Here is a 23823-nt window from a genome sequence, read left to right on the forward strand (position 1 = left end):
CCCCCTGCTAAAGCAGGTTCACCTACATCAGTATTACCAGCACCGGCCCTTTAAAACTACTTTAAAGATAATCATTTGCAATGAGGAAACGTCACGGTCTGAGATCCTTCGTGCAGCTCTAAGCTGCACAAATAAACTGGAAATCAAACCTTCCAGAGCTCAGCTGCAGCCCAGCTCTCAGCCATTGAGTTCCCGTGCTCAGCTCTGCGCCTACATCCATCCCATGTTCACTCACGGGAGCAGAGCAGCCCTCAGCATTGAGTTTGGCTCCTTGGCTGGGCACTTTCTCTTTGCATTCCCACTGTTTTCACTGTTTTCCTTTGCATTCCCTCGGCTCTGAGCTCTGGCTGCGCCCCAACGTGGAGTGGGGCGGCACCTGGTGGCTGCAGCCTGCCCTACAGCCAACGTATGGATCACCATATAGAAACACCCGCACCTCTACCTATACATCTGTCCCTACAGACACCCCTATTAATACACACATGCAGGTATATCAGTGCATGCAGACAGGAGGTGTGTGTGATCCCACACAGCCCCTGCTGGGCGCCTGCTGCCAGCTGGCCAGAGCTGCAGCCTTGTCTGAAACAGCACAAAAGTCAGCTCCAAAAATAGAGCAGAACCAACTTTACTCACCAGAACAGAACTCCAAATATTGCTGGAATTGTTATTAGTGCTCACAAAGTCCCACCTGGGGCCAAAGTTGAGACAAATAACAGCGCTGTTATTTCTCCTCAGAGCACCAGAAAACGTTTTAACTCGTTCATAAAACACCCCCTTACCCTGAACAAAGAAACTCAGCTGTCACACAATGGTCAGGGTGCTGCTTCTCATCAAAGGCAATTAAAAGAACAACCCCACAACCATCATTTTAGGAGCACAGGGAAGAAAAACAACCCGAACCTTTTCAGTGTCGGCCTTCACTTTTGTGGCTGTATCTCAGAAGAAGGACAGCACTTCATTCCCTGGAGCCACGCAGCCATCGCCCCACAGACCAGCCAGGAAATGCTGCCAGGGCTCTTTTATTAGAGCTACAAAAATAAGCTGTAAACCGTTTCCAAGCTTGGCTTCCACAGGCAGAAAGAAATCAGTACAGACATTGGCAACGAGGGACCCAGTCCTGCCTGTGAGCATGAGGTGACCCTGGGTTTTGATACAACTCTGTGGCTGGCAGGGGAAGATCCAGGTGCTCCCAAAGGCACAGAGCTGTCCCCAGAGCCACAGCAGAGGATCAGAGCATGGCACAGGCTCACTCTTAGTTTGGTTGTCACTCATTGTGGCACAGCAAAGCCCTGCTGCAGCACAGAGGCACCCACCGCCATCCACTGGGGATGAGGAATAGACCAGGACCAGGACAGGACAGGGACCAGGACCAGGACAGCCACCATCCCCCCTTGGCCTCGTGTGTCACAACATGCGTGTTATGACCATGGTGAGGAAGTCCTCATAGCCGAGCCGCACGTTGCCCACCATCCCCGTGTCCTTCTCACGGAAGGCATCTGTCAGGCTCTGCAGCTGCATGCAGATGTGAATGAAGCGGTCGAGCTGGATGCTGGGGTTGGAGGATCTCTGGGCATAACGGGACAGCAGCAGCTGGCTGAACTGGGGGCTCAGGTTATAACCCATCTGGGAGAATGCTGGGAGTGAGAAACACACATTAAAGCCCTGCAAGGAGGGAGACAGTGCCCTCCCCACAGTGTGTTCCTGAAGGGCTTCTATCAGCAGCTGAGTGCAGGGAGGGTTATGGAGAGGGAGGAACCAAATCCAGGCGGGAATTCCAGACATTCTTCCCCTCCATGTGACGCACACACCCAGGAGCTCCTCCCAGAACACAGGGCTGAGACACATGCCAGCCATCGGGAAGGGCAACAAAAAAGGGCTTTCCCTAAGGAAGTTCACAGTACGGCTGGTTCAATGCGATGCAGGGGACACCTGGAAGCTCAGAGAGAACAGCAGGAAGGGGGCTGGAAGGGGGGGGGGGGGGGTCTCTGGATTGGCTATTAGGAATGGAATGTCTTCTGAAAGAGCGATCGGGTATTGGTACATATTCCCTCTCTACATTCCTGATGATGTTATCACCTCGGTTCCATCATTGCTCTCTTTGCCTTCCAGGTCCCCAAGGGCCACCAAGCTATGGGAAGATGGGTCCTCCAGGCCCTGTGGGGCAGCAGGGCACCCCTGGCATCCCCGGTCCCCTGGGTATCACGGGCTGTATCAGGTATTGGCACAGGCTGCCCAGGGAAGTGATGGAGTCACCATCCATGGGGTGGCCATGTGGCACTGAGGGACGCGGTTCAGCTGAACCAGATGCTCTTAGAGACCCTCAATGACTCACTGCTGGGCTGTAATGCTCATCAATCAGTCAGAGCTCCCTGTGTAACCCAGCTGTGTCCCCCCCCCCCTCACCCACCTTGCTGCAGCTCAGTGCAGCTGATGGATCCCGACTGGTCCCTGTCGTATTGCTGGAACAGGCTCCTCCATTGCTGGATGAAGCGAAGCAGCGCCGAGAAGCCGTACACGTCCATCCGACCCGACCTGCTGCTGTCAAACGTGTCTGCAAGGAAGGAAGGAAGGAGAACACATAGGGGGCAATGAGGGGGAGCATGGACCCCTTTAACATGGGGGGCAATGAGGGGAGCATGGACCCCTTTAACATAAGGGCACATAGAGGGAGCATGGCCCCTTTAACATGGGGGCAATGGGGGCATCATGGCCCCTTTATCCCCTCGCTGTGCCCATAGGCGCGGCCTGCACTCACTGATCATTAACAGACACGTCTCGTCGTTGAACGCCGACCAGTTGTTGTTGAGCAGCGCCTGTTTCAGCTCCTTCACCGAGATGGAGCCGCTGCGATCCGTGTCCACAGCCTGGAACCACGACAAGGCCTCGGGATCCACCCCGTGTGGGGCTCCGCCGCCATAATGGGCTCCGCTGTACGGCCCGGCCTGCCCCGGGAACGCCGCCATGTCTCCTCTTCCGCCCCGCACTTCCTGCTTCCGCCCCCGCACTTCCTGCTTCCGTTTGTCACTGGCGTTTCTCGGCTTCTATTGGTCAAATATAGCGGATGAGAGCGGAAGTCCCGCCCTCCCCATGGTGATATGGGGCATGTGATGGAGAGGCTTAAAGCGGCGATGGCAGCGGGGTGGGGCCCACTGAGCGCTGCGAGAGAGGAGGGGCTGGGGTCGGGGAATGGGACCCCCAGGAGGAGGGACAGGAACACAACAGGGCATCACAGTGCCGGCACTAGGGTGGGATTCTCCCATCAGACCCAGGATCATCATATCATCATCATCATCTCCATCACATCACCATCATCATCATCATCACCACTGGAGTTGGACTCAATGCTCCTTATGGGACCCATTGGGGATGTTCTATGATCTCCATTGTCAGTATCACATCATTGGCCTCACCATCATCACCAATGCCATCACCAATCTCAATGCCATCACCAATGCCATCACCAATCTCAATGCCATCACCCATGTCATCACCCCAACCCCCCCACCCCAATGGCCGCAGCAGGGCGCTGAGCTCAGCCCCACACACAGGGTTGGGCTGTTTAGATGAGACACCACACACGAGCAGTGGGGATGTGGGGCAGCAGCACGGCTGTATTTGGGCTGGGCAGGATCCACCTGCCCTACAACACCCACCCACCCACGGAACCAAACAGCACCCAACCCCCCCCCCCGGGACCAGCGCAGCCCCCTGGAAAACGGGGGCAAGAATAAGAGCAGCAGTGGGGCGCAGTGGGGCCGGCTCAGCCGAAGGGGCCCTTGGCATTCTTGGGCTGGAAGATTGGCTGCTCCATGGGCAGAGCTCCCATACAGTCCGCTGGGCTGCAGTGCCCTGTTTTGCCTGGTGGCCCCGTGGCACCCGGGGGACCGGGGATGCCAGGGATGCCCTGCTGCCCCACGGGGCCTGGAGGACCCATCTTCCCATAGCCTGGTGGGCCTTGGGGACCTGGAAGGCAAAGAGAGCAATGGTGGAACCGAGCTGATATAGCATCATCAGGAATGAAGAGAGGGAATGGGAACTCACCTGGGGGTCCTGGTGGGCCACTGTCCCCCATCAGCCCCATCCCCTTCTCCCCTTTCTCTCCTTTGGCTCCCGGCTCCCCTGGAGGAGAGATGTGAATGGTGAAACCCCACCACAGGGGACACCCCATAGGGGACACCCCAACACCTGGGGTCAGTGGGCAGCACATACCCCGCATGCCTGGCACTCCCTGCCGCCCCTCTCTGCCGATCTGCCCTGGCATCCCTGGGGATCCCGGGGGTCCCGGCCGTCCAGGCAGCCCATCCTTGCCAGGGGGACCCGGCCTGCCCGGGGCTGCCACCATCTCCACTGGGAAGTGCATCCGTGATGTGTAGTACGCCATGCGCTCTGCGGGGACAGGCGGCTCAGTGTGGGGCTGGAGGGGCACCAGCCCTTGTCCCTGTTGTCACCCCATTTACCATCAAACATCTTGTTAATCTCCTGCTGGATGAACCTTTTGATCTCGTCGTAATTCACCACGTCACCCTGGGGGGGGGATATGGAAAAGACACAACCACTGAGCCCTGGCTCTGTGCCCTGGACTCAAGCTCCTGCTCCTGAGCTGCCCCCCCAACTTACCATCATCCCGGGGGGTCCCGGCAGCCCGGGGCTGCCTGCAGGTCCTGGTGAGCCGGGGGGACCCCTCTCACCTGCAGGACCCCGCAGCCCTATGGGGCCCATGGAGCCGCTCTTCCCCGGCCCCCCAGGTGAGCCAGCACGGCCCTTCTCCCCAGGGTACCCTCGCATTCCAGGGGTCCCGGCTTCACCCTGTAGGGACACAGACAAGCAGAGCTCTCACCATAGCACCCCATTGTGGTGTAGGGCTGGGGGCACCATGGGGGAGCTGTGGCAACTCTCACCTTCTGGCCAGCAGGTCCCGCAGTGCCAGGCTTCCCTGGGGGACCCTGGGGAGACAGAGAGGAGTGGGGCGGTGGGACTGTCCTGGGGGCACCCCAGCAAACACTGCCCCTCCTGTACCTCTTTACCAATGGGTCCGTCCGGTCCCTGCTCGCCCTGCGGGATGAAAGTGGGGCGATATGAGGTGTGCTTGGCACGGTGCTCGCTGTCCCCTGTGCCCACCCCCTGCTCTCACCGGTGGTCCTGGGTGTCCTGGTGGCCCTGGCTGTCCTGGCATTCCTGGCAGACCTCGGTCCCCTGCTGAGCCACGCTCACCCTTCAGTCCCTGTGATGTGGATGCAGCAAGAGATGGGGATGGCCACCACTCTTTCTCCCCATCCCTGTCCCCATCCTGCCACTTGGCTATAGGGGACCATGGGGCAGCCCCACAAGTACTCACCACTCCGGCGAGGCCAGCAGGACCCGGCTGCCCTGGGCTGCCAGGGGGGCCCTGGGGGCAGAGAGAGGGGTTTCAGCAGGAGACAGTGCCCCTTGGTTTGGGAACATGGCCCCATAGCACTCCCTACACCATCCCAGCACACGCCAAGGGTACAAAGACACTTACAATGAGTCCTGGGGGTCCCTGCCGGCCTTGGGGTCCCATGGGGCCGGGTTCACCCTGCAGGAGGCAGTAGGATGAAGGGAGGGGTGTGGGCCCCATCACTCAGCATAGGGCTTCTTTGTCCCCTCCCCACTCTCACCTCTGCCCCAGGACGGCCAGTGTTCCCAGGAGGACCAGGTTTGCCACAGTCACCCTGCAAGGACAAAGGGACAGGGTGGGCAGTGCAGTGCATAGAGACCCTCACGCGGGGCTGTCACCACCACGGGGTGACCACTGCTTTGGGGACAATGAGGGACCCCCCAGCCACTCACCTTTGGTCCCGGGAGCCCCGGGTGCCCAGTTTTGCCCTTAAAGCCCTGGAGGGAGAGGAGAGGTTGGGGTCAGGGTGACACTGGTGCAGCCTATGGGACAGTCTGGGCACCAGAAAAGCCATCGCTCACCGGAGGACCCATCATTCCTGGTGGTCCAGGGGGGCCAGGGTCACCCTAGGGAGAAAGAAATTGACAGATATGGGCTGTGGACATCCAGGGACTATGGGGTGGTGCTGCCCCCCAGAGCCTGGCACACCCCAACACCTCACCCGCAGCCCCGGCTTGCCGTCCTTGCCATCCAGTCCTTCCAAGCCAGCAGGGCCCTGCAGGGACAAGGAGAGGACTCAGGGGGTGACGAGCCCAGAGCAGCTCCCCAGGGACCAGCACAGGGATGGAATCATTCTGATAGGCAGGGGGAGCCCTTACCTGGATGCCTGGAGGTCCAGGGGGTCCGGGGGGCCCTGGCATCCCTGTAGGCCCCCGTACACCCTCACTGCCCTATAAGAACAACACCAGGGTCAGGGTGTCCCCTGGTGCCACCACCCAGCCCTGTCCCCATGGCACCCACCTTCTCTGCTGCAGGTCCTGGAGGCCCAGCAGGGCCAACCTTCCCTGGGAAGCCGGGGGGACCCTGAGGAGGAGGAGAGCAATATTCCCCAGGGGTGAATGAGATACCCCCATAGTGCATCCCTTCATCCCCAAATTAACTGCAATGGGTTTGCTACAGGGATGCTCTTCTTGCATTGTCCCATACTATGTGCCCAGGGAGAAGATCCCAACCCCTGCCCTATAGGATGTACTCACAGGTGGCCCTGGGAAGCCAGGCTGGCCTTGGAAACCCTGCAGAGAGACAGAGCTGAGCTGGGTCCTGCCCAATGGCCAGGGGTCCTCTTCCCAAAGGGAATAAGGCCAGTGGGACGGAGGTGTGGGGATGGGGTTGTAGGGAAGGGGCTGTAGGGAAGGGGCTGTAGGGAAGGGGCTGTAGGGAAGGGGCTGTAGGGATGGGTCCAGCCACCTGGGGATCTCACCTGGTCACCTTTCTCACCAGCACCGCCCGGCAGCCCACGTTCACCCCTCGGTCCCTGCAGACAGACAAGTGTGAGCCCCTTGGGGTCCCTGGGACCGGACCACCACTCCCTCCCCACAGCCCCACACCTACCGCCGGCCCCGTGGCACCGGGGAGACCATCCAAGCCGGGGGGGCCCTGAGGAAGGGAGAACAGGGCTCAGGTGGAGGCGACTGTAAGGACCCCACAGTGAGGGGCAACCTGGATGAGCCCCCAACCCCTGTGCCCCACACAGCACTGCACTCACCGGTTCCCCCTTCTCTCCAGGTGGGCCCACGTAGCCTCGTTCACCTTTGATGCCCTGAAGGAGGAAGGAGGTGGAGCGGGGACACAGGGCATGGATGGGACATGGGGAACTGATGGGACGTGGATGTGGGTCATGAATGTGGCACAGGGATGGATGGAGGGACAGGATGTGGCACAGTGAATAGAGGCAATGGGGACATGTGGGACAAGGGACAGACACAGTGCCCACCCAGGTCCCCTGACCTCCCACCTGTCCCTGGCAGTGCAGGGGCTCAAGCAAGCACCAGGGGCAGGCATGGGGACACGGGAGGTGATGGGGGGCTGGCACGTGCTGCAGGGCTCCCCACATTACTCACAGGAAGGCCAGGGGGTCCCGTGGCACCAGGGTAGCCGGGCTGTCCTGGGGGTCCCTGCACAGGGAGAAGGTGGTGCTGAGCCAGCTGCACCCCAGGTCAGTGCACAGGGACAGCAGTGTCCCTCTGTCCCACACTCACCGGCTCCCCTTTGGCTCCAGCCAGCCCAGCGGGGCCTCGCTCCCCCTGGAGACCCTTTGGAGGGGGAAGAAAAGAGGAGCTGCAGGGGGGGCTGCACCCCCAGGGGCTGTGCTCTGCCCCCCAGCTCTGTAATGCACATCCCTAGGAGCACACTGGGTGTAGGGGCACCACCACCTGTGCCACCCCCCAGTGCCAGGGCAGACCTGGAGGGGCACTGTGCAGGGGTGCCCATAGCCAGGATGTTTCAGAGCTCCAGCCTGGTTAGGGCACCCACTGCTGCCCATCCTCCTGCAGCACACAGGGCATGGTGACACAGGTGACACAGGTGACAAGAGACACAGGTGACAAGAGACACAGGTGACAGCCAACAGCCCCTGGGCTCGGTGGCATGGACTGCTGGGGGGGTTAGAGGGGGTTATGTGGTGCTGACACAGTGGAGCCTGGACAGGACACAGTGACACCACAGAGCAACAACCCACACAGACCCACACAGACCATAATGTTATGGTGACATTAGCAGGGGAGGGGATGGGAGCAGGACGAGGAGAGGGCAGGATCCTCCCAGAGCCACTGGAGTGGGACTGCTACCAACCCCACAGCCACATCCTGAGAGTGGGGATGGAAGGAGGGTGAGAATGAAGATGATGAAGATGCAGATGGAAATGGTGGATGCTGGCTGACCCTGCAGGTGCTGGGGACCAAGGGAGGGTGAGGACGAGCTCAGTAGCTGCATGGCAGCATCCCCCCGGCCCTGAGAGGGGGGGCTGGGGGTCAGTGGCTACACCCAGCGCACACATGGGGCTGCACTGCAATGTGCCCATCCTGCCGTGGTGCAGGACCCAGCACAGGGCAGAGGATGGCAGAAGGGAGCTGCACCCTGAGCTCAAGGCGATGCTGCTGAGCTTGAGACCAGCGAGAGCCCCTGAATGGAGATAGAAGGCATGAATGGATGGAGAGGTGAGGGATGGAGGGGGGCAGAGCCGTGCTGTGGCTGCTCCTGGGGAGCTGGGATAGGGACACAGCCACACCAAGCAGCAGTGACAGACGGCACAGAACGGAGCCCTGCTGGGTCCTTACGGGCAGTCCGGGTGCGCCAGGTGTGCCAGGAAAGCCTGGGGGGCCCTGAGGGGAGAAATGGGGAGGTCACAGCTTGGAAGTGCCCACCAGGGTCTGGGCTGAGCCCTTGGGGTGCCACACAGCAGGTGGTGTGGGACAGCTCAGCCCCAGCCCAGCTCTATAGGGTCCTGCTCCATCTTGGTGCTGCTGCTCCGTGTCCCCTGTCACCGTGGCCTCATGGCAGGGCACCATGTCCCTCCTTGGTGACTCAAAGTGCTGCGACATGATGCCCACGCAGCCCTCTGCCTCTGAGCATGGCTACTTACAATGGGGCCGGGTGGCCCTGGGGGTCCCCGCTGTCCTGGTAAGCCCTGGGGAGGGATAGGTGCCGTCAGATGGGACCATGGCATGGGGACACAGCCCTGCTCTGGTTCCAGGGGAACCCACCTGCTCGCCTCTCTCACCCGGGACACCTGGGGCACCAGGGAGCCCAGGGTCACCTGCACAGTCCGTATCCGGGCTGTCACCCTGCAGGAATGGCACCACATCAGCACCTGGATCAGGAGCCCAACAGCAGCATCCAGCCCCAGCAAGCACCACAGCAAGCACCCCAACAGAGCAGGGCCGTGTCCTGAGTCACTCACCCGAGCCTCCTCAGCTCTTGGGAACTGGGCAAAGCACTGCAAGAAAACCCAGAGTCACCAGGGGCTGAGCTGGGAGCAGTGCTCAGCACCCACTGCTTCCAAGCTGGACAGGATCAGCCCACGTCCCAGTGGGGCACCCCGTGCTGGCTGTGTGTGCCCAGAGCCTGCCCAGCCCTGCAAGCACCCGCTGCTTTGCACAACTGCTGCTTTGCACAATTGCTGCTTTGCACAACTGCTGCTTTGCACAACTGCTGCACAAGCTGATGCCCAGGTGCTCGGGAGCATCCCTGCATTTCACCCAAGGTGCACCAGTCCCAGGTGGGAGCTGTGTCAATACTCACACGTGCACAGCCCTCGTTGCCGGGGGCTCCTGGCATGCCCTGGTCTCCCTTTTCCCCCTTGAAGCTTATGGGTGCTTCAAAGGCCGCCTGCAGCTGGGCGCAGTCCCCACAGATGTTCTGGGAGGAGATGGGGGGGTCAGCAGCTCCCCAAGGGGGTCAGGGGTCGGTGTGACCCCAGGTCCCAGTCCACGCTCTCACCTTCAGCACCTCAATGTTCCTCTCAGCCATGACAGCCAATGGCCCCTGCAGGATACGAAGGAGGGATGAGAGAGGGATGCATAGGGATGCCCACAGGCCATCCATGCTGCCCAGCACAGCCACCACCTACCAGGTCTCCTGCCGGCCCAGGCAGCCCTGGCAATCCATTGTGTCCTGGGACCCCCTAAAGCCAAGGAAAGAGCTCTGACTATTGAAACCCTTTGCTCAATGAGGGCCAGGATCCAGCCCTGCTGAGCACTCCATTGCTTCCATTTTCCATTGCTCACCTGGCGACCCGGGGCACCAGGAGGACCAGGGGGACCAGGAGCACCGGGGGGACCCTACAGCACCCCAAAACAGAACAGGGAAATGAGCAGTGAGGTGGTGTGAGCTGGAAGCTGTGCCACATGCAGGGACAGCACCCACCTGGGGACCCGGCTGGGGCTGCCAGGATGTCCCGGTCCAGAGTCCTGGAGCTCCCTGGGGCCGAGAGGAAGGAGGGATGCTCAGTGGGATGGCACCGAGCTGTGGGAATGGGGATGGGACCCACAGCACTCACTGGCATCCCAGAGTGGTTGGGGTCCTGGCGTGGGCTGGAGGGGCAGCCACATTCCCCGGGGTCCCCCTGCAGAAAGAGGGAATGAGAGCAGAGTGATGGATGGCAGCAGTGGTGGATCCCCGTCCTCACCCCAGCACCCACTCACCTTCTCACCCCGGGCGCCCTTCTCTCCCTGCAGAAAGGCACAGATGGGTGTCAGCAGGTGACCCCCAGCCCCACTGTGCCCCCAACACGTCCCACACCTACCGGCATCCCAATGGAGCCAGGCACCCCAGGGAGCCCCTGCTGCCCTTCAGGGCCCTGCGAGGAAGAGGAGCATGAGGAAGCTCAGAGCTCAGCACCAAGAGCACAGTGATGGCAATGCCCCCCTCAGGGCTGCACTTACTGGTGGCCCAGTGATGCTGGTCCCTGGTGGCCCAGGGGGACCCACGGCACCTTTGAGCCCTGGAGATCCCTGCAGAGAAAGGACAGCAGGGGCTGAGATCAAGGGTGGGCAGAGGGAGCTGGGGAGCACCACAGCTAGGGGTGCACAATGGCAGAGCCCTGCCAGAGCATGGGAACATGAGGCAGCACAGTGGGACACGGCTCTGGGACTCCCATACCTTGGCTCCTTTCTCTGCTGCCAGTCCTGGAGGTCCCTGGGGTCCGGGGGGTCCCTGGGGGCAGGAGATGCTGTTAGCTCTCCCCTCCCATCCCACTCAGCCAGCAGCAGTGCCAGCACTGTCCCCAAGGCCACTCCAGAGCCAGGACTGTGCTGTCACCAGTAGCACAGGGGAGTTGCATGGGGGATGTGTTGGAATTGTGGGGCTGGAGGCTGCTGTATCTCAGTGCTGGGGAGCCCAGAATGACACTTACAGGGGTCCCAGGCTGCCCAGTGCTCCCAGGCTCTCCCTGGGAAAACAGAGGGAGAAAGGTGGCAGAGTTGCCTGGCACAGCATGGCACAGCACGGCACATTACAGCATGGCACAGCATGGCACAGCATGGCACATTACGGCATGGCACAGCACGGCACGGCACCCACCTGTGGTCCTGGCTTGCCAATGCCCGGCGGTCCTGGCTCACCCTGCAGACACAAGGAGCAGTGAGAGGCACTGAGACCCCCCCAGTGCCCACCCCCATGGCCCCACTCACCTGCAGCCCCTTCAGCCCAGCAGGACCTCGGATCCCCGGCAGCCCCGGCTTCCCCTACAACACAGCTTGGTCACCCCATGGCTGGGTGCTATTGGGTTGCTGTGGGTTGGGGCACTCACGGCTCTGCCCGGTTGGCCTATGCCTGGTTCTCCCTGCTCCCCTTTGGCACCAGGTTTTCCTGGGATGCCGATGACGTCTGAGAATTGTCCCTGCAGTGTGGGGCAGGATTCACAGGCGTCTCCCTGCAGAGGATGGAGCAGAGAAAGGAGGTTGGGATGGGGTGACAGATGAGGGTCTCCTCCTGAGCCACTCCAGTGCAGGGTCCTCACCTTCTCGCCTTTGGGGCCGGCCGGACCCCTGATTCCTGGCTCACCCGACAGCCCTGGCAGTCCATCTGTGCCCGGTAAACCTGGGTCCCCAGGGCTGCCCATGTCCCCCTGGCAAAGAGAGCAATGGCTGGCACAGGGCAGGGAGCACTGCCCAGCCCCACGGACAGGGGTGCCCATAGCTCCCTCTGCATCCCCACCCCACACCTTTCTCTCACCTTCTGCCCTTTCTGACCAGCATCACCAGGCTTGCCCTGTGGGAATGGAGAAACTGATGAGGCCAGAGCATCCCTGGGCCCCCAGACAGGCATCCCTCAGACATGGGGGGCACTCACCGCTCTGCCAGGGGGACCATCCCTGCCCTGCGGTCCCGGTGCTCCAGGCACAGCCACCGTTGTTGCTGCTCCTTCCAGTGCCTGCGGAGCTGAGGGACACTGCCCACATGGCTCACCCTGTGGGCACAGAGCGCTTAGAGCTGGGCAGGGGGACTGAGCCCCAGCCCCATCCCAGGGCCCACCTGCATGGGGACACTTCAGGGATGGGGCAGTGAGGACACAGCGCAGCACTCACCTTCTCTCCTTTGAGCCCCCGCACACCTGGATCTCCCTTGCTCCCAGGGAGCCCCTGTGATGGCAGAGATGAGCCTGCAGAGCTCACAGACCCCCACGAGCCCCCCACCCACACCCTACTTCACCGGTCTGCCTGCAGGTCCCTCCTGGCCACCAGCTCCCTGCAAGACAGTGGGGTCAGGGTCTGGGTTAGGCAGCCTCTGTGAGCCCATGGGGTGGGCAGAAAGGGGGCTGTGGAGTCACCCACCTTCTCGCCCTTGATTCCAGCCAGCCCAGGGAGGATTGCTTTGTCCTGCTTGTCAGCACATGTGGTCACACACACAGCCATGGGGATGGGGTCTCAGTGGGTCTGGGGGTCTCAGCCTCATGCACTCACCAATGATCCCAGTTCACTCTCACGCCCCTCGGGGGGTTCCCGCAGCAGCGCAGCGAGGACATGGGGGTCACAGGACAGGCAGGAGTCTCCCTGAAAGGGGCATGGGGGGCTGTAGGGCTGCCTGTGGGGCAGGGAGAGGGCTGGCCCCACAGCAGGTGAAAGGGTCAGAGGGATGAGGGACAGCAGGACGGACACTCACCTTCTCCCCTTTGATCCCATTGATGCCGGGGTCTCCCTGGGAAGGAAGAGGAGGAGCTGATGCTCTCAGCACCATCCCACCCCAGTGTGCTCAGCCCTGCATCACCTACCCTGTCCCCTTTGGGTCCTACAGGGCCGGGTCTGTCCTGGAGGTGGAGAGATGGGAGGCAGCATTTAGAGCTGCAGATACGACCCCCCTCATACCTCCCACAAGGTCACAGCCCAACTCACCGACACTCCATCCTTGCCAGGTATCCCGGGCTCCCCCCTGGGTCCAGGCTTCCCAGGGAGCCCCTCAGTGCTGAGCATCCCCATGGGCACAGCAGGGCACGGCTGGCACGGCTCACCCTGCAAACAGGGACAGTGAGGCACAGTCCCGGGGTGGGGGCTTCCCAAGGGCCCAAGCCCTGGGAAAAGCACAGCCCTGCACCCAGCACCCTACACCCACCTTGTCTCCTTTGGGTCCCAGGACACCGCGTGGTCCCTGCAGGAGGAAGGCAGGGATGGCAACGGGGCACTGGGTTCCTTCAGCTCTGTCTGCCTGCACTCAGCACCTCCATCAGGTTCCATCCCAGCCCCCAGCAAGGCTGCCGGCCATCCCGAGCCCTTTTTATTCCTGGGCTTGGATCCCACTGTGGCTCAGGCCAAGCAGCCCCAACCCTGAGCCAAGGAACCCGTCTGTGACCCCGGTTTGGCTCCAAGAGCAGCGTTCAGTACTCACGGGTGTCCCAGGAGATCCGCCAGGTCCAGGAGCTCCTGAGCTGCCCTGGAGCCAGAGGTGGCAGCGTGAGCCTGGCACAGTGGGAGCTGCAGCCCCTCAGCCCCATGCCCCCAACCCAGCATCCTCCCCCCGCCCCATCACTCCCCTCCAGCTCCATAAATGAGGGACTGGAATCAGACCCTCCCCCATGTCCCCCAGCACCAGCTATTACAGGAGACCCCAGCAGCTGCCAACCCCCCATGTAGGACTCTCAGCACCTCCTGAGCAGCCCCTCCCCAGAATGAGCCCCCAGTGAGGCCACAGCACCACGATACAATCCGAGAGGGTCCCGTGAGCCCCACACTGACCTTTCAGGTTGGAGGAGGTGGTGGACACCCCCTATTCCCCCCACTCACCTTTTCTCCCTTTGGACCTGGGGGTCCACCAGGATCACCCTGAAAAGCAGAGGATGGCATCAGCTGCGTGGCAGCCATGGGACCCCATAGGGCAGCATCCCCTTGCTGCCCCTCCTGCAGCAACACCCACAGCACAGCATCCATACCGGCTTCCCTGGAAAGCCAATCCCTGGTGCTCCTGGTTTCCCTGGTGGTCCCGGCTCTCCTGCCAGCCCCTCAGGTCCCACAAGACCTGGGTCCCCCTGCAAGGGAAGGAGGGGTGTCCATGGCATTGCTCCTGGGTGCCATCAGATGCCCCCAAGACCCCACTTACCTTCTGGCCCTTGGGACCCACCACACAGATCTCTCCAGGCCGGCCCTGATGGGATGGGATGAGCGCATGGTGAGTGCCGTGCATGGCACAGGATGGGCAGGTCTGGAGATGCTGGTGCCCCACAGCCTGCCCCATAGTCAGCACTACTCACATCACGACCCGGACGGCCCGGCTTGCCCTGAAGTCCCCCATCACCCTTCTCGCCTTTCTGGCCCTGTGGGACAGACAGACAGATGTCACCAGCATCACCTCCCTTGGGCAGACACTGGGGATGCTCCAGGGATGAGTGGGCAGAGCTTTGCCCTCTCTGTTCCTGGGCTCCCCATCCCCATGTCTGCAACGTCATCTCCTCATCTCCCCAGCACGGCTGCTCTTTGCTCCCAGTACCAACGCCCCACATCCCCCCAACAAAAGCCTCAGGGTCCCTGTGGGCTCTGTGTGCATCCAACCCCAGCTCCCAGCACTCTGTCACCATGCTGTGCCCAGACATTCTCACCTTCTGCCCATCAGCACCAGCCGCCCCTGGCAGCCCCTGTGTGGGACAGAGAGGGCAGTGTGAGCAGGACCCCCAGGCACACATCTCCAATACCAGTGTGCAAACACTGGCACCCCGCAGGAGCCCCAGCCCCACTCACCCGCTCTCCACGCTGCCCCTGCTCGCCCCGCGGCCCCTCGGCACACTGGGGACAGAAAGGGATGGGGATGAGGATGAGATGGGGTTGGATATGGGGCAAAGGGGTTTGTGGGCTGGGGGAGGGTCTCACCTGCACGGGGCCACTGGGGTCTGTGCGCACACAGTCAGCACCCTGCAGAGAGGAGGAGGTGGCTTAGAGTGGGACACAGCTCTGCAGCCCCATGGCACGGGGGGACAGTGGGGCCCCCACTGGGGACACTCACACGGTTGCCTTTCTCCCCCTTGGTGCCGTGGGTGCCGGGCAGGCCACGCTCTCCCTTCAAACCCTGCAAGAGAATAGTGACAAGAGGTGACACCACTGTCCCTGTGGCCATGAACACCCCTCACCACTGTGCAATGGGGCACAGCTGGGGGTCTCCACAGCCAAACCCTGCTGGAGCTGTGCTGGGGGGGGACAAACCTACCTTGGGACCTGGGGGACCGAGTGTCACCTATGGAGAGGAGACAGGAGTGTCACAGTGCCTGGCACAGCCACAGGTGACACTGAACATGGACCCAGAGCCCCGTGCAGCCCCAGGACACTCACATTTGTCGGAGCCATCTGCGGTGGGCAGGGCGGGCACTGCAAGAGATGGAGAGGGCATCTGTACCCACAGAGCCATGGGGATGTGCGAGTGGGAAAGGGGAAATGGAGGAAAGAGTTCCAGCCCCATAGGGGCCAAGCACGTGGGCTGGCACAGGCTGTCCCTGCGGCTTTGTGGCTGACCACAGCTCCTCAGAGCCAAAGCAGCCACTTAAACACGTTGCCATGGGACTGAGGAATACAGGGCTGAGGGCTCCCGGGGGTCCCACAACCCCCAGCCTCACCTCCTCGCTGGGCATCCCCTTGTAGCCCTGTGGGAAGCAGAGCAGAGGTGAGAAGGAGCATCGGGCAGGCTCAGACCCCCCTGCACCCCACAGCCCATGCCAAGGGGTCCCTGTGTCCCCAGGGATGCCCGATGGGATCCCATTGAGCCAGACAGGGCGGTGCAGGGACGGGGCACGGGCTGTGCTGGAGATGTTTCCCAGCTCTGCGGCTGCTTGGAAGGAACAAAGAGGCCCTGAGCTGCGGTTGGGATTGCTCCAGCAGCAGCAGAGAGCAAATGGGGCCTTCATTCCTGCTCGGGGGAGCAGACACGGCACTTCCTGACTGCAGTGCTGCAGCTCTGGCAGAACTGCCCCAAGGCAGCGGAGGAGGAGGAGGAGGAAGAGCAGCACCGGGCACGTGGGAGCAGGACGGGGGGCTCCAGCCCACCCTCATCTCACCTTCTCCCTGTGATCTCCCTTCAGGCTGCTCTTCTCTCTCACTGGCTCCTGGGGAGAGAGCAGACCGCCCTGTGATGATGCCTCTGTGTGCATCCCCAAGGTACCCTTAAATTGTACCCTGGGGTGATGCAGCTCCACGCACCCCCTGTGTTACCCCACAGCTGCCCCCCAGGGCAATGCCACCCCATACACCCCTGGCTACCACCCCACACATGTACCCTCCCCGCCCCTCAGGACCAGCAGGCCCCCCATCCTCCCACCCCCCCAGCACTCAGTGCTGCCGGCTCCTGTGCTGAGCTCCATCCCAGCTCTGCAGGCAGTGGAAAAAGTGAGGCAGGGCTTTTCCAGGGGCCGAATCCACGTGGCTGCACATTGTGGCTGCCAGCACGACGCCTCACCGGGCCCAGCGGCTCCTCCAGGCAGAAGCAGCGTGTGAACACCCGGCCCTGCGGCTGCGGGGAGATCTCGATGAGGTTGTTGCTCTGCATCAGCTCCGCCTGACGCCGCGTTTTGGGCACGTCGGGTTGGCACTGATGGGAGAGAAGAGGGAGCAGGGTGCTGTGAGCTGATGCATCCCACACCTTTAGCAGCATGCCCCGGTTCCCCCTCCCATGGAGGCGCTGCATGTCGCACTCACCCCGCTGGCTGAGATCTCACAGCATCCCTCGTGCCGGGCCAGCTCTGCGTCGCAGTAGATATACGCCTGCTGCAGGTCGAACTGCGGCACCATGGGGAGTGATGGCGGGGTGAGGGATGACGGACCCGCTGCCAAACCCCGCACCCACAGCCCCATAAGGACTCACCCGCACCGGGGTCCCGCGCACCGCATCCAGCCCCAGGAACGCATTGCCCTCAGGGCTCAGCGCCCGCCTCGGAGCCAAAGGTTTGGAGGAGATGGAGCCACAATCCACGTGTAGGGACACAGCGCGGCTCTGCACCGCCAGCACCACTTTGTGCCACCGCCCGTCAAACAGCGACGAGACGGCTTTCCCCGTAAAGACCGTGCTGACAAACGTGGCTCCCGGAGCCCTGGCCTGGAACTCCAGGCTCTTCTCAGGACCATGCACGGACAGGGAGAGCTGGCAGAGAAGGGACACTGTGCTCAGGGACGGCGGCTGGGGGTCCCCTGTCCCCATAACCCACCATCCCACAGCCGTACCTGGGGGTAGCCATGACGGTCGGCGACTTGGAATAGGTACCAGTGCTCCCCGGTGCTGTTCTTCTTCAGCAGCAAGGTGAGGATGAGGGTGAACTCGGGGGGCAGCCCATGGGGGAACACCTGCCTGCAGGGACAGGCATCAGCAGGGCCCGTGTGAGCTCCAGCCCTGAGCCCCCACATCACCACAGCCCCAAAGGCCCCACTGAGCTGTTCCTGGGAAATACAGCCCCAGGACAGTGCTGGACCAGGAGCTGTTTATATCTCTGCTGGAACACAGACGGGCTCTGGCTGGGAGATGCCAGCACTTGTGCAACAAGGAGCTGAACAGGAGATAAACATCAGAGCTGCTCCCTCTTTGCCTGGTGGGGCACAGACATCAGTGCTGCTCTTCCCAAAGCACAACCCCACAGCCCCATATCTCAGCCCCACAGCTCCTGCAGCAGCCAGAAGTGCATGCAGAGATGAGGACAGAGCATCATTGTGCCCATACACAGCCCAGCCTGCAGCAGGGGCTCTGTCCCCAGCCCTGCCCCATTGCACAGCCCCACCTTACACCCCAAGCACTGGCTGTCCCCACACATCCTACTGGTGCAGCACTCAAGAACTGCTGCAGCCAGGAGCCCATCCCCACACTGAATGCTGTGCAGGATGGATGCTCCCACGGAGGCAATGTGCTGAGGCAGCCGCAGTGCCCCACTCTCCGCCCGCTCCATCATTGCAGCTATTTGCTTTGGGATGCACTCAGCTCCCAACCTCCACCACGGCAGCAATTTTCCAACCACCGCTTTGGAATGGGACCAGGGTGGCTGTCCCAGCTGCTGGGTGCGGGGCTGCCATCGCTGGGCACCGTGGAGCAAGGCCAGGACAGAGCAACATCCACGGGTTCCCAAGAACCGGATCCAGGCTGCAACAGGCACCCAGCCAAGAGCAACACCAGCTTACAGCCTCCAAAAGCCAACTAAGGACTCAGCTGGCCGGGCCAGGAGCTGGCTCTCCTTCACCCTAAGGTACCCCAAAATACTCTCCCCACTGCCAAACTCAGGGAGTGCAAAGCACATCCCCTTCCTACACTGCACATGGATGCTCTCCCACCCCATGCCAGCGTGGCAGCTCGGTGAAGCTGCTGGCCCTGAGACCATGGGTTGGCACAGTCGGAGCAGAGCCTCGGGCACAGGCAGACAGGATGCGATGCAGCCATCAGGGCTGGGCTCTGCATGGCAAACCTGCACCCAGAGCCGTGCAGCGCTTTGGGCTCAGCTAAACCCCGAGCAAAGCCTGCCAAGTTCAGGAGAGCACAGGCAGCTCATCCACAGCACAGCGCTTACGTAAGGGCTGGCTGCGTCCCCACTGCCCAGAGTGATTTACTTTCGAGGAGGAGAGCAGGCAGCGCACAGCACTGGCACCTCCACGTCCCCACGGGTGCCACAGTCCTGCTGCATTCACTGCCTGCATCACACAGGGCTGGAAGGGACAGGTCCATGCATGGTGCTGCCATAGAGGTGGGTGGGAGTGGGGGGCTGCACTCACCGTGTGGGCTGCACCAGCGGCACGGCCCCCAGCCGCAGCAGCACGGCGCCCCGAGAGCCACGCACTTTCTTGACAGAGGAGATCTTCAGCAGGTCGAAGCGCTTAATGAGGTTAAAGCCTGCGGGATGGAGGGGGTGAGGGCACCGCTGTGGGTACGCAGCCCATTGCAGAGCCAAGCCCCGTCACCATTTCCTTACCCGTCACGTTCTCATATTTGTTCCCAACCAGGTCCTCATCCCAGAGCCGTGGGCACGGTGCTCCTGCAAAGGCAAAGCAGAGCATCACCACCACGTCACCAAACACACAAACAGGGGCACACACAGCCCCATATCCAGGAGCAGAGCCATGTGCTGTGAGTGGGAGCACGGCCAGCTCAGCCTTGGCTCCCCATGGCGAGGTCGCTGCATGCAATGCCTTCCCCAGCCGTGCTCTGTCTGGAGCAGCCCCACGCCTGGAATCACCATCAGGAGATGGGCCCGGTGCCGCGGCCACCCAGCGTGGGGAGAAAGCGTCCCATTGCCCTGCTGTGCCCCCAGAGCTGGAGCATGTGGGGTGGGCACGAGGGCTGCCAGGTGAGGGGTGAGCAGCACTGAAGGGATGGGTGCAGGCAGGAAACACTGCGTCAGACCCAGAGCTGACAGATCACCCCTCCAACATCATTCATCCACCTCCGCTGGATGCTGCCAGATGTTGGGAGGTGCGAGACGGAGGAGGAAACAAGGGGATATTGAAAGAGGGATTTGTTGTGCCTCAGTGCAGGCAGCGCTGCCGGGCCATCCTCCGCCCCACAGCTTCTCCCCATCACTGCCCACTCACTCACACTGAGGGGCTGGCGCTGGCCCTGGAGCACATTGTGCTGCTGGAGCAGAGCTCCATGTGCAGGCGGTGCTGAGATCATTGCTCAGGGCAGGGGGTACACCTCACAATGGGCACTGCTTGCTTTGAGGCCATCCCAGCCATCGTTTCCCTAATGAACAGCCCACAGCAGCACTGCCAGTGCCAGCCATGGGGTCCCACACCCTGTACCAGGACCTCACAGTGCCATGCCAACAGTGCTGCTCTGCCCTCTGGATGCCCTGGCTGTGCCAAGAGGCTGCAGCCCCTGCACCCCCCACCAGGACGAGCACCGCTCCACCCCCACAAGGACTGATGCAACCACAGCCTTGCTGCCAGCAGCTCCTCCCCACCATCCGCCTGCAGCTCACCCCACCGCCAGCCCCACACCGCACCCCACTCACAACTAAGGACACTGCAAAGGGGACCCTCAGGGCTCCACCAATGCTCCCCAGAGCAGGGACACAGCTCTGTGCCTCCATTCTTTCCATGTACTGTGTCCAGATCCCTTCCCACCTTGCACCCAGAGCCACGCTGCCCCATGAGCTCTGAGCAGCCCCACTACAGGACAGAGCAGCCAGCTGGCAACCAGCACCTGCAAGCAAAGCATGGCCAAGCCCACTCCCTCCCTGCAGGGTGTTTCCAGTGCTGCAGGGGTGACGTGGGTGGAAGAGGGGTGTCCCCGGCCTGGCTCCCCACGACGGTGCTGGCTCTGCTCTCACTGGCCCTGAGCCTGCCTGGGATGCTGAGTAAAGCCCCATATCCCGTGCAGTCAGAGCAGGGAGCACACAGCCAGCCCTACTGCCGGCACATGGGGACCCAGCACGGCTCACGGTGACCCCCAGCCACCTCTGCCCCACGCTTCATGGCTCCAGCATTGCTCTCATCTCCTCCTTGAACACCCAGGGACAGGTAAGGAGGAATAGGAGCATCCTGGGGGGTGCAGACCCCATGCCCCCCCACTCCCCATGCCCCTTACCTTCCTCTGCTGTCATCTCCATCCCATTGCAGGCACCAATGAGGCCCACCAGGATGAGGGCCCAGAGCCCCCACATGGTGCCCATGGCAGCAGCTTGGGGCCGATTCAGCTGCCTGCAGGTGGGAGATGGGCAGTCAGGTGGGTGGGTGGTGGGCCCCGGCCATTCCCCACACTGGGAAGCCACCTGTAAGCCATCAGCATGGAGGAGGCCCCGAGCCACTCAGCCACAGCCCCCACAACCTTTGGGGCTGCACTGAGGCCCCCACCCACTGCTGGATCCCTCCCCCTCCTCACCAACCCCAACACACAGATACACCCCAAAGTCACGTTGAGGTGCCCCAGAGTTCACGTGCTTCCTGCTGAGGACCCCAAAGGAGCTCTTAGTTCATCCTCTTTTACCTCCCGGACCCACGTGGTTCCCTGGAGTGGTCCAAAGCCCTTTGGGTCACTCCGACCTGACCCCCCCCCCGCCCGCTTCCTGCCACGAAGCAAAGCTGCGAGACAGCACGAGACCACAGCCCCGCTCCCCACTGCTCCCCATTGCCGGATGGGACACGGACAGGACCCCCCCCAGCCCCACTTCACCCCCCTACGATGCGACTTTACACCCCCGGCTCTGCCGTTGCCGCACTCTCCCTTGTAGCCCTGAGCTCCAACCCGACCCGACACCGCTGCGTCTCGGCTTTAACTGCCCTACATAACACTGCATCCCAACTTTATTATGCTGCGTTCCAACCCTATACCCCCTCACCTCGATTTTATACCCCCCCTATCCCTATTTATACCCCCTAAATTCCGACTTCATGCCACTCCAGCCCGACTCTAAACCACCGCTTCCCCAACATCATCCCCCCGCACTCCGACTTCTGCCGTGCCCCGTCCCGGTCTCCGCTCCCCGTTCCCTCTATGCGGGTAAATCCCTGTTCGGAGCGCCGCCCTCCCGCTGCCCGGAGCTCACCTGCCGGGCTCGGTGCGGCTCGGGCCGGGCTCTGAGCTCCGGACGCTCCGCTCCGTCCGTCCGCCGCCTTCCCCGCCTCCCTCCGGGGGGGCCCGAGCCGCCCCCGGCCGCTGCCCGCCCTCCTCCTCCCCTGCACGGGGTGGGGGGTGGGACAGAACCACCGCCCTCCTTCGCTTCCCTCCTCCTCCTCTTCTTCCTCTCCCTCCATGCCGGGTAGCAGCACACCGCCCTCTCCCCACCCCACCTCGAGGTGTCCTGGTGGAGCGAGCCCCGCACTGAGACACGGGGGCACAGGGAGGAAACCGGAGCATAGAGGGGGCACTGCAGCACAGGGGGGGGACACTGAGGCACTGGGGGGACATCGTGGTGCTGGAGCACAGGGAGGACAGTGGGGCACAGGGGGATGATGAAGCACAGAGTGCCCCAGGAGCTTGTTGTCATTGGCCCGAAATGCAGCAGTGTGTGGAGCAGGGTGTCCCCATAGGAGTTCCCTCAGGCAGAACCCACAGTTCAGCCCCTGCCCCACACAACCCGAGTGCTGCAAATCAGCCCCATGCATCCCCTACATCCCCCAATACAACACAGCACCGCCCCTGCTCGACCGCTTCCCTCCCAGATTAGAATGAATCTATTTACACTGAAGCTTTACAAATGTGTGTGAGGGACGCATGCATCTCAATAAACGCGCTCTAATTAACAACTGATATTTATTCAGCCCGCAGTAAATAAAGCTGGGGCAGAGCAGGCAGAGCTGCTGCTGGAGGTGCCGTTTATCCACCCGACAGCCCCCGAGATGCGGTGACGGAGCGCTCAGTTCATCCGAGTCTTGCCTACTGTAGCAATTAAGGCTAATTAAAGCGAGTGGGTATGAAACATCACGCAACTTTTATCATTCCTTTTTAGTGGGTGATTATTCACCCCGAACTGTTCTCTCATCACAGCCTCCCGGCTGCTCTGCGCAGGTTCAAGCAGAGCTTGGGCACCTCGCTGCAGCCTGGGCAGGTTCCTCTCGCCCCTTGGTGGTGCTGGCACAGCTGTGTGTAGTGCTGGGGGTGGCAGCCATCCCCCACATTGCTCCCACTGGGCCTCAATTCCCCCCATTCTGGCTGGTTGTTCCCTATGTGGTGGCACAAAGTGACCCTGCTGGCATCAAGAGCTTGGGGGCAGCCACAGCACGGAGATAACTGCAGCTCTGTGCCGTTTCATGCCAGCACGTGGGGCAGGAGGCTGCATCCTGCTCCCCCAGCTATGGGGCAGGCTCAGGGATGGCTTCCTGCCCCCTTTTGCCATGGGGCCGATGGCCTCGAGCTCCACCAAGAGAGCAAATATCCCCCCAGCATCCCCCTGGAGCAGGGATGGGATGAGACCACAGGCCCCAGGAAGCGCTGAATTGAGCTGGATTTCCAAGAAACAGCAGCACTGGCAGCCAAGAAACCCGACCCTGAGCAGAGCGCTGCAGTTTGCAAAGCTGGAGACAATTTGCCTGTGATGGAGCGTCATGCGGTGCAGCATCGTCACCGCGGGGCTCCCCGCCTCCATCCCCATCTCGTGCCAGCCCGGAATTCCTGCGGTGTGGATTCCGGGTTTGTGGCGCTGGAGCAGCAGCTTTGTCTCTTCTGGTGGAAGTGCTTCGCCAGAGAGAGAAAGGCGGAGGCACCGGGAGCCGAGCAGAGGAACTTTCCGTGCCGTCTGACTGTTTGCTCCATCGTTTCCACCCCCAAAACCCAAACGTTTTTGGCACAGCTCTTTGCAGCGCTCAGCAGCTCAGATGGAAAATGACTGTGGGGGTCTCCAACCCGCAGATGCTGCTCACACATTGTGCACCCACCATTGGGATTTGGGGCTGATGACCCCTGTGCTCTTCCCTACACATCCCCCCCTCCTTCCCCCTGCAATCCTGCACGGCCAGGGCGGGCTCCATTCCCTCACCCATATGGCGTCTCCATGAGTAATAAAAGCTGCTAATTGCCACCAGATTCCCCAGG

General features: G+C 61.9%; 2 protein-coding genes and 1 long non-coding RNA gene across 5 annotated transcripts; 1 reads left to right on the top strand and 2 right to left on the bottom strand.

Annotated features, from left to right (window-relative positions):
* Nucleotides 1-700: 700 nt before the first annotated feature.
* PEF1 (penta-EF-hand domain containing 1) lies at nucleotides 701-3077 on the bottom strand. The gene is made up of 3 exons (XM_015883275.2): nucleotides 2756-3077; nucleotides 2408-2551; nucleotides 701-1634 (listed from the first exon to the last, which is right to left on the bottom strand). Exons 1-3 carry the CDS (start codon nucleotides 2961-2963, stop codon nucleotides 1405-1407), a joined length of 582 nt encoding a protein of 193 aa, XP_015738761.1. The 5' UTR covers nucleotides 2964-3077; the 3' UTR covers nucleotides 701-1404.
* Nucleotides 3078-3585: 508 nt separating this feature from the next.
* On the bottom strand, nucleotides 3586-21934 carry LOC107323815 (collagen alpha-1(XVI) chain). Of its 3 annotated transcripts, XM_015883213.2 has the most exons (72): nucleotides 21839-21934; nucleotides 20881-20993; nucleotides 19265-19327; nucleotides 19068-19185; nucleotides 17541-17664; nucleotides 17185-17460; nucleotides 17019-17099; nucleotides 16780-16911; nucleotides 16382-16429; nucleotides 15944-15970; nucleotides 15663-15698; nucleotides 15541-15567; nucleotides 15340-15402; nucleotides 15207-15248; nucleotides 15078-15122; nucleotides 14939-14974; nucleotides 14594-14656; nucleotides 14443-14487; nucleotides 14276-14371; nucleotides 14130-14168; nucleotides 13735-13779; nucleotides 13462-13497; nucleotides 13245-13361; nucleotides 13124-13159; nucleotides 13015-13050; nucleotides 12816-12905; nucleotides 12687-12731; nucleotides 12565-12600; nucleotides 12441-12494; nucleotides 12206-12322; nucleotides 12089-12124; nucleotides 11874-11981; nucleotides 11664-11786; nucleotides 11545-11598; nucleotides 11435-11476; nucleotides 11268-11303; nucleotides 11015-11068; nucleotides 10798-10866; nucleotides 10659-10712; nucleotides 10558-10584; nucleotides 10413-10478; nucleotides 10280-10333; nucleotides 10141-10194; nucleotides 9984-10037; nucleotides 9854-9898; nucleotides 9656-9772; nucleotides 9315-9350; nucleotides 9118-9198; nucleotides 8997-9041; nucleotides 8692-8736; nucleotides 7615-7668; nucleotides 7477-7530; nucleotides 7122-7175; nucleotides 6968-7012; nucleotides 6837-6890; nucleotides 6613-6648; nucleotides 6377-6439; nucleotides 6235-6306; nucleotides 6078-6131; nucleotides 5938-5982; nucleotides 5809-5853; nucleotides 5637-5690; nucleotides 5501-5554; nucleotides 5336-5386; nucleotides 5132-5221; nucleotides 5017-5052; nucleotides 4899-4943; nucleotides 4618-4806; nucleotides 4458-4524; nucleotides 4210-4386; nucleotides 4042-4119; nucleotides 3586-3963 (listed from the first exon to the last, which is right to left on the bottom strand). In XM_015883213.2, exons 2-72 carry the CDS (start codon nucleotides 20963-20965, stop codon nucleotides 3761-3763), a joined length of 4878 nt encoding a protein of 1625 aa, XP_015738699.1. In that variant the 5' UTR covers nucleotides 20966-20993; nucleotides 21839-21934; the 3' UTR covers nucleotides 3586-3760. The 3 variants fall into 3 exon arrangements, with proteins under 3 accessions (XP_015738699.1, XP_015738700.1, XP_015738702.1); XM_015883214.2 differs by lacking the exon at nucleotides 9315-9350; XM_015883216.2 differs by lacking the exon at nucleotides 8692-8736.
* On the top strand, nucleotides 20257-22716 carry LOC107323852. Its single transcript, XR_001559356.2, has 2 exons — nucleotides 20257-20813; nucleotides 22554-22716. It is a non-coding gene; the product is annotated as an uncharacterized LOC107323852 (long non-coding RNA).
* Nucleotides 22717-23823: the final 1107 nt, after the last annotated feature.

This window comes from Coturnix japonica, chromosome 23 (genome assembly GCF_001577835.2).
Source record: "Coturnix japonica isolate 7356 chromosome 23, Coturnix japonica 2.1, whole genome shotgun sequence".
Lineage (NCBI taxonomy): Eukaryota > Metazoa > Chordata > Aves > Galliformes > Phasianidae > Coturnix > Coturnix japonica.

Excerpts from the sequence above, each read along its gene's own strand:
- PEF1 (XM_015883275.2), bottom strand. The coding sequence starts at position 2,963 with ATGGCGGCGTTCCCGGGGCAGGCCGGGCCGTACAGCGGAGCCCATTAT. Across the intron at positions 2,552-2,755 it reads GACGTGTCTGTTAATGATCA|ACACGTTTGACAGCAGCAGG; the intron begins GTGAGTGCAGGC and ends CCTTCCTTGCAG. Across the intron at positions 1,635-2,407 it reads CTGCACTGAGCTGCAGCAAG|CATTCTCCCAGATGGGTTAT; the intron begins GTGGGTGAGGGG and ends TCTCACTCCCAG.
- LOC107323815 (XM_015883213.2), bottom strand. The coding sequence starts at position 20,965 with ATGGGCACCATGTGGGGGCTCTGGGCCCTCATCCTGGTGGGCCTCATT. Across the intron at positions 6,649-6,836 it reads CTGGTGAGAAAGGTGACCAG|GGTTTCCAAGGCCAGCCTGG; the intron begins GTGAGATCCCCA and ends GTCTCTCTGCAG. Across the intron at positions 6,307-6,376 it reads CAGGACCTGCAGCAGAGAAG|GGCAGTGAGGGTGTACGGGG; the intron begins GTGGGTGCCATG and ends TTGTTCTTATAG.